The sequence below is a fragment of the Stegostoma tigrinum genome, chromosome 7, assembly GCF_030684315.1.
Source record: "Stegostoma tigrinum isolate sSteTig4 chromosome 7, sSteTig4.hap1, whole genome shotgun sequence".
In the NCBI taxonomy this organism is placed as follows: domain Eukaryota; kingdom Metazoa; phylum Chordata; class Chondrichthyes; order Orectolobiformes; family Stegostomatidae; genus Stegostoma; species Stegostoma tigrinum.
The window spans coordinates 6,337,872-6,353,579 of record NC_081360.1 but is presented as its reverse complement, the minus strand read 5'-3'; the positions used below and the strand labels follow the sequence as shown (position 1 = coordinate 6,353,579).

The 15,708-nt window shown below is 45.3% G+C and overlaps 1 protein-coding gene across 1 annotated transcript in view; it reads right to left on the bottom strand.

The window, feature by feature from the left end:
* LOC125453895 (sentrin-specific protease 2) overlaps nt 1–15,708 on the bottom strand; it is a gene marked incomplete at its 5' end in the record, with an annotated part of 165,131 nt that overhangs the window by 11,275 nt on the left and 138,148 nt on the right. Inside the window, one exon of the mRNA XM_048534007.2 lies at nt 924–1,127. Within this exon, the coding sequence (XP_048389964.2) occupies nt 924–1,127 (204 nt within the window). The remainder of the gene's footprint in view (nt 1–923; nt 1,128–15,708) is intronic.

Here is a 15,708-nt window from a genome sequence, read left to right as displayed (position 1 = left end):
ACGAGGGTGGCACGATGTGCAGGCTATGTGGATTGGTCATGCTAAATTGTCCATAATTTTCAGGGATGTGTAGATTAGGTGGGTTATAGGGATGGGTCTGGGTAGGATGCTGTGAGGATCAGTGTGGACTTGTTGGGCCGAAGGGTCTGTTTCCACATTGTAGGGCTTCTATGATCTATGATTCTATAATTGTTTTTGACCAGTGTGGACATGATGGGACAAAGGTCCTTTTTCTGTGTTGTGGATCTCAATGACTCTATGACTTCAATCTTATATCTTCGACCTTATTAACTTGTGATCACCACTGCCTATGTTTCTGTATACATTCTTCCCTTATCTATTCTTGTTTATTTTGTACAATGTACTTTCTTGTACAAAAAATGTAATTCATTTTTAATCATTGTTCTCTTTACTTTAGGAATCCTTCTGTTTTAGGACATATGAACGTTTATGTACTATCCAATGGCTATTTTATATTGTCGTGTATTGTGTTCCAACTTGCATACAAATTAAGTTGCAAATGGACTCGGGAACAGAATCTGTTTGCAACCCTGGGATTACCTGATTTTGAGCTTCAGCTAAAGGTGATATTCAACTGCAAAGAAATCATTTTGCCTCCACTAAACTTTTACACCTTAGCTCCTTCCAGCACAGACTCCTGCATAACTATCTGTGGTCAGCAAATTTAGTTGTCTTTTCTCCTCTGAGCTTAAGTCAACCCTTGCACTTCAACAGTTACTCAGGACAAAATGTGCAAATTTAGCTCAGTTTGAGAATTAAAAATGGTCTGATGTAGCTTTTCACCCATTATCTATTGGACCAAATTTCAGTGATTCTCATGCAAATGGACAACAAAATTTAATGAATGGGGTGCAGAATAGCAGGTCAATAAGCTCAGGACGTTAAAGGAAATGCTTGCTTACCGTCAAACACCAGTGTACACCTAAATGGACTGGTACCAGTATGAGGTCCTTTTCAAATAAATCAATACCCTTTGTCCATTGCTTTACTGCCAGGTAGCCTCCAGTATGCAATTTCAGATAGAAGAAAGTACTAAATGCGTAAACTTTGGGCAAAGACGTGTCTTTACTCCTTTCCATAAGTAAGCACATGTAGAAGTTAATAATCTGTAAAATATCAGCAGAAAACCATTAAAAGGCTTAGTTCTCTCCAATCTGCACACTTTAAAAGTCCAACATTGTTTATTCCCCTTTATTTCTTCATAATATTGAATTCAATCATTTTAGGGCCTAAACTGTCCCATGTCCCAGCCCCACCATCCCACACACCAGGCCTTGTTACCACATAGCCTGTCACTATACGCCCCCTGTTGTTAGTCACTAACAGTCCCCATTAACAACTACTCACCCTCCTTGCCCGATCGTTAGCAACTCCTTTATTTGTCCAACTGTCTTTCTCTCTCTTTGGGCTCTATCTTATCGTTTACTTCCTACCCCACCCACCTCCCTATTTTCTGCATGTAAACTGACGTTTTCCCAGTCACCATCAGTTCCGAGGAAGGGTCACCAGACCTGAAACGTTAACTCTGTTTTCTCCTTCACAGATGCTGCCAGACATGCAGAGCTTTTCCAGCAACTTTGCTTTTGTTCCCCTTTATTTCTGCCCTTGCTCCTTTTCTACTGACCAGGAGAGAATACACAAGAATTCATTCTTCTAGCCAGGTATGGCTGACAATCCTTTGACCTTGGGCTTGCCACAACAGAAGACCTGCAGCTGTCATAATGAATGTAAGAACAGCTCGAGATCAAGATCACCCATGATGTTCTCCCGGGTGACCAGTCTGCTGACAATTTACTGCTTATGCTGGCATGCTCTGGAGTAAAATAATTTATATATACACAGACACAGATATACACTTGTCAGATGAAATTTAATGTTAGAATTATAAAATGATTCATTTTGTATGAGGAGAGGAACTTACATTTACATATGCTCAAATTATTGAAGGGCACAAGACTGGTCAACAGTGTGCTTAGTAAAACATACAGGATCTTAGACATTATAAATAAGGGCTAGAGTACAAAAGCAAGTAAGTTATAATGAACTAGTATAAACACTGCCTTGGTCTCAGTTGGAGTATTGTGTTCAGTTCTGTGTAGACAGATATGTAGTATTGCAGAGAAGGCAGAAAAGATTCACAGGAATGGCTCCAGGATAAGAAACTTCAATCACAGATGGATCCATTATAGAATTCCTACAATGTTGAAGCAGGCCATTTGTCCCATTGAGCTCAAATTGGCCATCCAAAATATATCTCACCTGGACCTAAGCCCATGGCGAACCCACCTCATCTGAACATCCCTGGACACTATGGGTAATTTAGCATGGCCTGCACATCTTTGAAGTGTGGGAGGAAACTGGAGCAGTGTGGAAACTGGCAGAAACCAACACAGACATACAGAGACTGTGCAAACTCCAAACTGACAGTCACCTGAGGATGGAGTCGAACCTGGGTCCCTGGCACTGTGAACAGAAGTGCTAACTACTGAGCCACCTTGCTGCCCCTATTGGAGATGGGAGAAACTGGGATTGTTTTCCTGAGAAAAGAGAAGGTGCAGAGGAGGTTTGGTAGAGGTGTTCAAAATAACGAGGGGTCTGGACAGAACTGAAGAGGAGAAACTGTTCCTGTGGGTAGAAAGCTTGCCAGCTAGAGAACAGAAAGTAATGAGCAAAAGAAGGAATGGAGAAATAAAGAAAATGCTCTCACTGCAGCTAGTGATTAGGAATGGGATGTGGGGAAGCACATTAACTTGAGTGGTTAGGGTCTAGAATGAATACTCCTGAGAGATTCTGCAAGTACAAAAACAGCAAGTGAAACAGTACAGCCCCTTAAAGATCAAAGAGGTCATCTTTATGTTGAACCTCAGGAGATGGGAGAGATGTTAAATTAATATATCGCATCAGTTTTTAATGTGAAGAAAGAAATGGAAGCTACAGAGCTCAGGGAAATAAATTATGTTTTAAAAAACAGTTCACATTACAGAAGAGAAAGTGCTGGAGGTCTTAGAAAATAAAGAGCAAAAACCAAAAAAAAGAAAATTACAGAACAGGAACAGGCCCCTTGGCCCTCCAAACCTGCACCAATATGCTGCCTGTCACATCTAAAACCCTCTACCCTTCCGGGGACAGTATCCCTCTAATCCCATCCTATTCATGTATTTATCAAGACACCCTTTAAAAGTCACTATTGTATCTGCCTCTACTACCTCCCATGGCAGCAAGTTCCAGACACACCACCCTTTGTTAAAAAACATGCCTCATACATTACCTTTAAATCTCGCCCCTTGTACATTAAACCTATTCACCCCAGTAAATGACTCTTCCACCCTGGGAAAAGGCTTCTGACTGTCCACGCCCTTCATAATCTTGTAGATCTCTAATAGGTCACCCTCACTCTCCGTTGTTCCTGTGAGAACAACCCAAGTTTCTCCAGCCATGCTAAATTGCCCATGGTGGCCATGAATGTGCTGGGTAGGTGGGTTAACCATGGGAAATGCAGGGTTACATGGACAGGATAGGGATCTCGGTCTGGGTGGGATGCTCTGTGAACTCATTGGGCTGGATGGCCTGCCTCCACAGTGTAGGAATTCTGAGAAAACAATGAGTATGAGAGTTGGGATGTTATGTTGAGGTTGTACAGGACGTTTGTGAGGCCACTTTCGTATTGGGGAGGCAATGGCCGAGTGGTACTATCATGGGACTGTTAATCCAGAGACCCAGGTAATGTTCTGGGGACCTGGTTCAATTCCTGCCATGGCAGATGGTGGAATTTGAATTCAATAAAAAAAATCTGGAATTTAGCATCTAATGATAATCATGAATCCAATGACGATTGTCAGGAAATAAAAAAAAAATCTGGTTCACTAATGAACTTTAGGGAAGGAAACTACCATCCTTACCTGGTCTGGCCGACACATGACTCCAGACCCAAAGCAATATGGTTGACTCCAAACTTCCCTCTGGGCAATTAGGGATGAGCAATATACAGTGCCTAGCCAGCGATGCCCTTGTTCCTTAAATGAATAAATTTTTAAAAAGTGATGTGTACAGTTCTGGTTGCCCTGCTATGGCAAGGATATTATTAAATTGGAAGGATTCAGAAAAGATTTACAAGGATGTTTATGGGACTGGAGGGTTTGAGTTATGAAAAGCTTGTCAGGCTGGGACATTTTTCACTGGAGCATTGGAGATTGATTGGTGATCTTATAGAAGTTTACAAAAACATGAGGACCACAGAGATGGTGAACAACTATGACCTTTTCCAGAAGGTGGGGCTGTTCAAAACTAGGGGGCATATCTTTAAAGTGAGAGGAGAATTGGGACCTGAGATGTATTTTTTTTCTCACAGAGGGTGGTTCATATGTGGAATGAACAGCTAGAGAAAGTGATAAAAACAGGTACAGTTACAATATTTAAAAGACACTTGGATAGGTACATGAAGAGGGAAGGTTTAGAGGGATATGGGCCAAATGCAGACAAGTGGGATCAGCTTAATCTGGGAAATTTGGTCAGCATGGATGAGTTTATGATGTTTATCAATTACTTGTCAGCAGGACTGATATGTGAAGAAAGACTGGATCTGCTGAGATTGTACTCACTGAAATTTAGAAGAATGAGGGGGGGATCTCATAGAAACACAGAAAATCCTTTTGAGACTGACAAGGCTAGGTGCGGGAAGAATGTTCCCAATGTTGAGGAAGTCCAGAATTAAAGGTCACACTGCAGGAATAAGTTGTTCAGGACTGAGACAGGAAGAATTTCTTCACTCAAGAGTTGTGAACCTGTTCCTCAGAAAGCTGTTGAGGCCAGTTCATTAGACGGAACTGGATGTAGCCCTTGTGAGTAAAGGAAATGGGATACTGAAATTTCATGATCAGGAATGATCATATTGAATGAAGGCGTAAGCTCAAAGGGCCAAAATGGCCTACTGTTGCACCTATATCTAGAAAGATACAGTGAAAAGTGTTTTGTTGCTACTATCAGGCATCATTTTGAGTTACAAAAAGAATAAAAATTACATAAATAGATTTCATCTTAAGTATAAGGAGACTTAACAATTCTCACACTTTCCAGAATTGCTAACACCTCCTCATGAACCTCAATCCTGTCTTGTCTAATAGCCTGTATCTCAGTATTCTCCTCGACAACACTGTCTTTTTCATATGTGAATACTGAAGAAAAATATTCATTTAGCACCTCTCCCATCTTTTTAGACTCCAACAAAACTTCCCACTACTGTCCTTGACTGGCCCTAATCTTATTCTAGTCATTCTTTTATTCCTCGCATACCTATAGAAAACTTTAGGGCTTTCCTTGATCCTACCTGCCAAAGACTTCTCATGTCCCCTCTTGGGTCTTCTTAGCTCTCTCTTTAGGTCCTTCCTGGCTAACTTGTAACTCTCAAGTGCCCTAACTGAGCCTTCACCCCTCATCTTTACATGAGCCTCCACCTTCCTCTTGACAAGAGACTCAACTTCTTTCGTAAACCACAGTTCCCTCGCTCAACCACTTCCTCCCTGCCTGACAGGTACATACTTATCAAGGACATGGAGTAGCTGTTCCTTGAACAAGCTCCACATTTCAATTGTGCCCAGCCCCTGCAGTTTCCTTCCCCATCATATGCATCCTAAGTCTTGCCTAACCGCCTCATAATTGCCTTTCTGCCCAGCTATAATTCTTGCTCTGCAGTACATACCTATCCTTTTCCATCGTCAAAGTAAGCTTAACCGAATTGTGGTCTCTATCACCAAATTGCTCACCTACCTCCAAATCTTACACCTGGCCTGGTTCATTACCCAGAACCAAAGCCTCTTGTTGGCCCATTTCCATCCTGCGTCAGGAAACACTCCTGCACACATTGGATAAACACTGACCCATCTAAAGTACTCGAACTGTAGTGTTTCCAGTCAATATTTGGAAAGTTGAAGTCTCCCACAACAACTACCATGTTATTTTCGCTCCAATCAATCACACTCGCCCCTTGGCCGGGCGGGATCGCGGCTGGGTGTGTCACAGAGGACGTCGCTCCTCTCTGTCCCCCTAAGTGCAGACTCCAGAGCCCTCCAGTGTCGGAGCGCTCGACCTTCTCCCGGTGCCCTGCTCATTCCCCCATCGCGTCGTACACCCACTCCGGGCCCGGCACGGCGTCGGTCTGCGCTGCGGTAGCGGGGTCAGCACAGCTGTTGCCTTCCCCAGCACGGCTGTCGGTATGAAAACTAATCTTTCAGCTCAGCAAGCAAACTCACATCCAGAACCTCAACCTGAGCTATAAATCTTCTCAAAACTCGCTAGCACCTATGGGTGTTATTTTCGCTCCTATCCAGAATCATCTTCGCAATCCTTTCCTCTACATCTCTGGAACTTTTTGGAGGCCTGTAGGAAACTCCCAAAAGGGCGACCTCTCCTTTCTTGTTTCTAACCTCAGCCCATAATATCTCAGTAGACAAGTCCTCATCAAACATCCTTTCTACCACCGTAATACTGTCCTTGACAGACTATGCCACACCTCCACCTCTTTTACCACCTTCCCTGATCTTACTGAAACATCTGAATCCCAGAACCTGCAATAACCATTCCTGTCCCTGCTCTATCCATATCTCTGCAATAGCCATAACGTCAAAGTCCCAGGTACGAAGCTATGCTGCAAGTTTATCTACTTTATTCTGGATGCTCCTGGTGCTGAAGTCGACACACTTCAAACCACCTTGCTGCCTGCTGGTGCAGTCCTGCGACCTTGAAACCTTATTCATGACCTCACTACTCTCAACCTCATGTACACTGGAGCTACAATTAAGGTTTCCATCCCCCTGCTGAATTAGTTTCAACCCTCCCGAAGAGATTAGCAAATATCCCCCCCAGGGTATTGGTACCCTTCTGGTTCAGGTATAGACCATCCCGTTTGTAGAGGTCCCACCTACACCAGAATGAGCCCCAATTATCTAGGTATCTGAATCTCTCCCTCCTGCACCATCCCTGTAGCCATGTGTTCAACTGCTCTCTCTTCCTATTCCTCGCCTCGCTAGCACGGGTAACAAACCAGAGATAACAACTCTGCTTGTTCTAGATCTAAGCTTCCACCTTAGCTCATTAAATTTCTGCCTTACATCCCCATCCCTTTTCCTATCTATGTCATTGGTGCCTAAGGCACGACTTAAGGGAGTGGCCCTAAGGATCTCAAAAACACAATCCGAGTCATCATGGACCCTGGCACCTGGGAGGCAACACACCAACTGTGATTCTCTCTCGTTCCCACAGAATCTCCTATCTGTCCCCCTAACTGTGGAGTCCCCAATGACTAATGCTCTCCTCCTCTCCCCACTTCCCTTCCGAGCAACAGGGACAGACTCTATGCCAGAGACCTGTATCCCACGGCTTACCACTGGCAAGTCATTCCACCCAACAGAATCCAAAACGGTATACTTGTTATTGAGGGCAACGGCCACATGGGATCCCTGCACTGAGTATCTGTTCCCTTTCTGTCCCCTGACTGTAACACATCTACCTTCTTCCTGTACCTGAAGTGTGACTACATGCCTGTAATTCCTCTCAATTAACTCCCTCAGCCTCCCGAATGATCCGAAGTTCATCCAGCTCCAGCTCCCTAACATGGTTTCCAACTAGCTGGAACTGGGTGCACTTCCTGCAGATGAAGTCAGTGGGGACACTAGTGGTGACCCTTACTTCCCACATTCTACAGGAGGAGCATGCAACCGCCCTAACATCCATTCCCACCGTTCTTAATTCCCAAACAGACTATTGAAAAAGAAACTAGTAACCTTACCAAATCGGCACTCAGAACCCTTTTTTTTGGTTAGAGGAGGAGGATGGGTGGGAGACACTACCGAAGTAGTGTTTCGGGTAAAGCAACTGCCCAAATACATTAGCTTACTTACTCAGCCATCCCGTGTCTGGTCCTGTTCAGTGCGTGCTCCACCTATTCCTAAGGTAAGATTTTAAAGGATTAACTTACCTTTCCAGCAGCCCCCTGCTCCTTGATCTCACTGCTCCCACTGCTGCTACAAAAATGCTCCAGCTATACAAAATTCTGGCTCAGCCACATCTGGAGTATTATGTCCAGTTACGGTCGCCTCATTACAGGAAAGATGTGGCAATGTTGGAAAAAGTGCAGAGGAGATTTAACAGGATGCTGCCTGGAATGGTGAGAAGGTCTTACGAAGAAAGTGCTTTGCTCTTTGGAATGACAAAGGATGAGAGGTGACGACAGAGGTGTACAAAATGATCAGAGGTATAGATAGAATGGACAGCCAGAGACTTTTTCCTAGGGTGGAGGTAGCTATTACGAGGGGGCATAGTTGTAAAGTGAGCTGAGGTAGATCTTGGGGAGAGGTCAGAGGTTGGTTCTTAACTCAGAGAGTTGAAGGGGCTTGGAATACATTGCTGGAGAGGGTAGTGGCACGAGGTTAATAAAGTGAAGGAATTGAATCCATGTCTCAAAGATCGGTCTCGGTGGAATGTCTTTCAGTTTATGGGGCAGAGAACTGAAGTAGAACAGAGCTTCACTTCAGACAAGCTTCATTTGAACTGTCCTAGGACCTGTGTTCTGATGAAACAAACAATGAGAACGGCAGAGAGGGCTTTAAAGTCGTGAGAGAAGGGAGGGTTTGGGAGTGGGGAGACAAAGACTTACAAATCAACAGGACACTGCAGCTTTGCAGGGGATCTATTTTACTGTCCCAGAGTGGGACAGGAAGGGGCAGTGTGTGCAAACATAGGGCAACAGCAGTAGAAATGATCACAGGCATTTTTCCCTTAAATTTTCATACAGGCTGCATGGCACAGTGTCCTGGAATCAAAGTGGCTGCTTGCACACACAGCACAGAGGAAACACTGGTCAAAAGGAGGGAAAAGTGGTAAAAAGACCAATTATTGGCTCTTTACTTGAATGCACAATGCATTTGGAACAAAACAAATGAATTAACAACACAACAAGATGTTAATGTTATATGTTCTTATAGCCATTACAGAGACATGGTTACAAGGAGATCAAAGCTGAGAACGAAATATGTAGGTCTATGTGACTTCACAAGAGGACAGGCAGGGAAGAAAGGGTAGTGGTGAAGTGTTGTTAGTCTGAGATGGAATAGATATGACAGCAAGATATAATCTTGGATACCTTTACATGTGATGTACTTAGCTTTCCATAAAGTGCTCAATAAGGCACTGCACATTAGGCTACCTAACCCATGGTATTGTGGGTAACAAATTTGCATGGCTCGAGGTTTAGCAAGCTTACAGAAGACAAAGATTTGGAATAAAGGGGACATTTTGAAGATGGCAACTCTAACCAATGTCACAGGGATGAGTGCTGGGGCCACAATTATTTACAGCATATACTAATGACTTGGATGTGGGAAGTTATACGAGGGATATCACCACGTTTGCACATGACTCAAAAATCATGGGAAGGCAAGTGGCAAGGATGAAACAAAGACTCTGCAGAGGGACATAGGCAAGTTAAATGAGTGGCAAAAACTTAGCACATGGAATATAGTGTGGGAAAATGCGAGGTTTTATACTACAGTCGGTAGAATTGAGGAGCTGAAAATTATTTAATCTGGAGAAATATTGCAGAAAGCTGCAACACAAAGGGAGTCTTTCAGTAAAAATGACAAAATGCTAGCATCAAGTTCAGCAGGTAATAGGAAAGGCATATGGAGTTTTAGCCATTATTTCAAAGGAAATTGGAGTTTAAAAATAAGAAGATCAGGCTAAAACTATACAAAGCACAAGTTAGTCCACACAGAGAATAGTCAGAGTTTTGGTCCCCTTATCTAAGAAAAGATTTACTGGCACTGGAAGCAGTCCAGAAGAAATCGAGAAGTTTGGCTTTGTATTATATCAAACTTAGAAGCATGAGAGAAGACCTTGTTGAAACATACAATGGATCAGTTGTTTCCAGGGCTAGAGGGCATAATCTCAGAGTAAGGGGTCACCCATTTCAGACAAAGAAAAGGAGGAATTTCTTCTCTGAGATTAGTGAGGCTGTGGAATTCTTTACCACTGAGGTCTGTCAAGGCCCTCATTAAGTATCAAGAACAAAGTTGCTGGAAAAGCTCAGGAGGTCTGGCAGCATCTGTGTAGGAGAAAAAAGAGTTAACGTTTCAGGTCCGGTGACCCTTCCTCAGAACTGTTCCTGATTTACAGCATCCACGGTTCTTTTGGCCCTCATTAAGTATATTCAAGGCTGACTTAGACAGATTTTTTAATCTGTAAAGGAATGAAAGATTACAGGGCAAAGGCAGGAAAGTGGAGTTGATGCTTATCAGATTGGCCATGATCTCATTCAACAATAGAATAAACTCTGAAAGGACCACTTCTGCTTCTACAACTTATAGCCTAACACTGTAATGTACAGAGGATTTATTTAGAAAACCACTGCATTTTATGAAATAAATTCTTGTTAAGGAAATCATTTGCTTTAAATTGAAACCAGGTTTTGTTGAATGTTTATTCACCACTTATTTATTCAGTTAGATTGATATTAACAGTCATTTACACAGAATAGCCTCAGGCTCTATTCTGATTTATAACAAATTAGTCGATCATAACAATGCTGCAGAGATTGTTCATATTACTCTGGATATCTGGTAACTCAGCATGTGTTGATGCTGAGTTAAAAAATACTTTGAAAAAATTCAACTTTACAACAGTCCCAATGATCATACAGACCACTAATACGTTATCTAGGTCCATTCATAGATGTCTGGGTTTTACACTTGAGGGCCGAATTTCGTCTATAGCATTGGTTCGGCAGTTGAAGGGAGTTCTATATACGTGGTGAGAGCTGGTGGGAGCCCTGTGCCACATTCAAGGCTTGATATCTTATGAAGACAAGCTTCTGTTCCTTGGCTGTTCCCAGAGAGACACGTTGAACTAAACATCACTTACTGCTGGAGCACCATCAGCTCAATAAAAAGAACTCTGATCTGCTCAAAATTTGTTGGTCTTTCAGTGCAAGGGGCAATCCATGACTGAGTATTGCAATCTGGCACATCCCAAGATTCAGAGAATATCAGAGAATCACAGATTAAGATGCAGAAGGAGATCATTCAACCTGCCAATAATGCACCGGCTCTTCAAATGAGCATTATTAGCTATTACCAATCTCCTATTTTATCCCCAAACTCCTACACTTTATTTTTATCCAAATAATTATCCAATGTTTTCTTGAATGCTTCGACTGAACTTGCCTCCACCTTAACTTGAGGCAGTGCAATTCATACCTGTAGTGATTGGAACAAGGTTGGCAAGGTGGATCTCATTATGAGCTCCCTGATTGGCCAAGGTTAACAACCCTAATCAGGGAGTCCTGGCAGATACAAACAGAAGTTTCAGAGATTCCCCTTATTCCAGGGACTGGCTCTGAGCTAGCTGGTCAGAGTCTATGTACTACGCATGTGTAAATAAAGGGTGACTTGGTGATGGGATACCGGCCCCGTTCAGTTATTTTAGTAGCCACGAGGAAAAACATTATACACCTGAAGAAAGAGATAGCAGGAACTGCCAATGCTGGAGAATCTGAGATAACACGGTGGGTAGCTGGATAAACATAACAGGCCAAGCAGCATCAGAGGAGCAAGAAAACTGACGTTTTCGGTCAAGACCCTTCTTCAGAAATGGAGAAGGGGAAAGGGGTTCTGAAATAAATAGGAAGGGGTCAGGGAGGTAGATAGAAGACAGATAAAGGAGAAGATAGGGTGAAAGGAGAGAGACAGGTCAAAGAGGCAGTGTTAGAGCCACTGAAGGTGAATGTAGGTGGGGAGGTCGGGAGGGGATAGTTCAGTCCAGGAAGGATGGACAGGTCAAGGAGGCAGGACGAGGTTAGTGGGTAGGAGATGAGGCTGGGGCTTGAGGTGGGAGGAATGGTTCGGGAGGCGGGGACCAGCTGGGCTGGTTTTGGGACGTGATCAGGGGACGGGAGATTTTGAAGCTTGTGAAGTCCACATTCATACCCTTGGGCTGCAGGGTTCCCAAGCAAAATATAAGATGCTGTTCCTGCATCTTTCGGGTGGTGTCGTTGTGGCAATGCAGGAGGCCCAGGATGGACATGTCGTCCGAGTAGAGGTAGGGGGTAAGTTGAAACTGTTTGTGACCTGGAGGTGTAGTTGTTTGTTGTGAACTGAGCGTAGGTGTTCTGCAAAGTGGTCCCCAAGCCTCCGCTTATTTTCCCCAATGTAGAGGAGGCCACAGCGGGAACAGCGGGTACAGTATATCACGTCAGCAGATGTGCAGGTGAACATCTGGTCAGCATAACATCGAGGGCCAAAGGGCCTGTACTGTGCTGTAATGTTCTATGTTCTATCTGTTTGATGTGGAAGGTCTTCTTAGGGCCTGGGATGGGTGAGAGGCGGGAGGTATAGGGGCAGGTGTAGCACTTGCTTCAGTTGCAGGGAAAAGTGCCAGGGGTGGTAGGGCTGGAGGGGAGTGTGAAGCAGACAAGGGAGTCATGGAGAGAGTGGTCTCTCTGGAAAGCACATAAGGGTGGGGAGGGAAAAATGTCTTTGGTAGTGGGGTCAGATTGCAGATGATGGAAAGTCGGAGGATGATGCGTTGGATTTGGAGGTTGTTGGGGCGGTTTGTGAGAATGAGGGGGATTCTGTTTTGGTTATTAGTGCGGGTAGGGGGTGTGAGGGATGAGTTGTGGGAAATGTGGGAGACACATTCGAGGGCATTTTCGATCACTGTGGAGGGGAAGTTGCAGTCCTTGAAAAAAGAGGACATCTGGTATGCTTGGGAGTGGAATGCCTCATCTTGGGAGCAGATGTGGCGGAGGCGAAGGAATTTGGAATAGGGGATGGCCTTTTTACAGGAAGGTGGGTGACGGGAGGAGTATTCTGGGTAGTTGTGGGAGTCGGTAGGCTTAAAATGGATGTCAGCTTCCAGGTGGATGCCAGAGATGGAGACAGAGAGGTCCAGGAAGGAGAAAGAGGTATCAGAGATGGTCCAGGTGAACGGTATTAGTGAAGTGGATGAACTGTTCAAGCTCCGCGTGGGAGCACAAGGCGGTGCCGAAACAGTCATCAATGAAACGGAGGAAGAGATGGGGGAACTGGGCCAGTGTAGCTTTGGAAATGGAATTGTTCCATGTATCCGATAAAGAGGCAGGCACAGCTTGGGCCCATGCCGGTACCCAAGGCCACCCCTTTTGTCTGTAGAAAGTGGGAGGAATTGAAAGAGAAGTTGTTGAGGGTGAGGACGAGTTTGGCTAAGCAGATAAGGCTGTCAGTGGAGGAGGGCTGGTTGGGCCTGCGGGACAGAAAGAAGCGGGGGGCTTTTAGGCCATCTGCATGGGGAATGCAGGTGCATAGGAACTGGACGCCCACAGCAAAAATGAGGTGTTGGGGACCAGGTTTTTGGAAGAAACCTTCCTAAAATCCATAAACCTGACTGCCCTGGTTGACCCGTTGTCTCCGCCTGCTCCTGCCCCACCGAACTTATCTCCACCTATCTCGACTCCATTTTCTCCCTCTCGGTCCAGGAACTCCCTACTTATGTCCGTGACACCCCTCCCACGCTCTCCACCTCCTCCAGAACTTCCAACCCAGTCCCCAACACCTCATTTTTACTATGGACATCCAGTCCCTATACACTTGCATTCCCAATGCAGATGGCCTGAAGGCACTCTGCTTCTTCCTGTCCCACAGGCCCAACCAGTCCCCCTCACTGACACCCTCATCCACTTAGCCAAACTCGTCCTCACCCTCAACAACTTCTCTTTCAATCCCTCCCACTTCCTACAGACAAAGGGGGTGGCCATGGGTGCCCGCATGGGCCCAAGCTATGCCTATGATACGTGGAACAATCCCTCTTCCAAAGCTACACTGGTCCTATCCCCCATCTCTTCCTCGGTTACATTGATGACTGTTTCGGCACCCCCTCATGTTCCCACGAGGACCTCGAACAGTTCATCCACTTCACTAACACTTTCCACCCCAACCTTAAGTTCACCTGGACCACCTCTGATACCTCTCTCCTTCCTGGACCCCTCTGTCTCCATTTCTGGCATCCACCTGGAAACACATCCATTTTAAGCCTACCGACTCCCACAACTACTCAGAATACTCCGCCTCTAACCCAGCTTCCTGTAAAAAGATCATCCCCTATTCCCGTCTCCTTCGCCTGCGCCACATCTGCTCCTGAGATGAGGCAATCCACTCCCAGACATCCCAGATATCCTCTTTCTCAAAAACCACAACTTCCCCTCCACAGAGATCGAAAATGCCCGTGTCTCCCGCAGTTCCCGCAACTCATTCCTCACAACCCTTACCTGCAATAATAATCAAAACAGAATCCCCCTTGTCCTCACGTACCACCCCAACAACCTCCAACTCCAATGCATCATCCTCCGACATCTCCGCCATCTGCAATCTGACCCCACTATCAAAGACATTTTTCCATCCCCACCCTTATGTGCTTTCCGGAGGGACCACTCTCTCCGTTACTCCCTTGTCCGGTCCCCACTCCCCTCCCCTCCAGCCCCACCACCCCCGGCACTTTCCCCTGCAACCGAAGCAAGTCCTACACCTGCCCCTATACCTCCCCCCTCAACCACATCCCAGGCTCTAAGAAGACCTTCCACATCAAACAGATGTTCACCCGCATATCTGCTAATGTGATATACTGTACCCGCTGTTCCCGTTGTGGCCTCCTCCACATCAGGGAAACCAAGTGGAGGCTTGGAGAACACCTACGCTCAGTTCGCAACAACCAACTACACCTCCCAGTCACGAACCGTTTCAACCTCCCCCCTACCACTACTCGGACGACATGTCCATCCTGGACCTCCTGCATTGCCACAACGACACCACCCGAAAGATGCAGGAACAGCATCTCATATTCCGCTTGGGAACCCTGCAGCCCACAGGTATCAATTTGGATTTTACAAGCTTCAAAATCTCCCCTCCCCCGATAGCTTCCCAAAGCCGGCCCAGCTCATCCCTGCCTCCCTAACCTGTTCTTCCTCTCACCTATCCTTTCTTCCCACCTCAAGCCCAAGCCCCATTCCCATCTCCTATCCACTAACCCCGTCTGCCTCCTTGACCTGTCCGTCCTTCCTCGACCGATCTATCCCTCCCGGACTCCCCTACTACATTCACCTTCAGCGGCTCTAACCCTGCCTCTTTGACCTGTTTGTCTCCTCTCACTCTATCTTCTCCTTTATCCATCTTCTATCTGCCTCCCCCTCTCTCCCTGTTTATTTCAGAATCACATTCCCCTCCCTCTTTTCTGAAGAAGGGTCTAGACCTGAAACGTCAGCCTTCCTGCTCCTCTGATGCTGCTTGGCCTGCTGTGTTCATTCAGCTTCACCACGTTATCTCACACTCCTGAAGAAAATTTGCTTGCAACAGTTGTCTTTGATTTGAGGTAAGGATTTCTGGCATGTGGGAAGCATGACACGTTCAATCCTGCTGTTGAAACTGGGCGCAGTATGTGGAAAGAATGTGTTAATTATTCTGTGTGAATGGCATTGGAGCAGATGAAAAGCAACAAAGAATTCTTTTGCATGCTGGGGACCCAGAACATTTTCAGTTATTAGAAGCCTAACTTTTCTTGAGGCACCAGATACTAAAACCTTTCAAGAGCTGATGCAGAGAACTGCAGATGCTGGAGAATCCGAGATAACAAAGTGGAGAGCTGGATGAAAATAGCAAGCCAAGCAGCATCTTA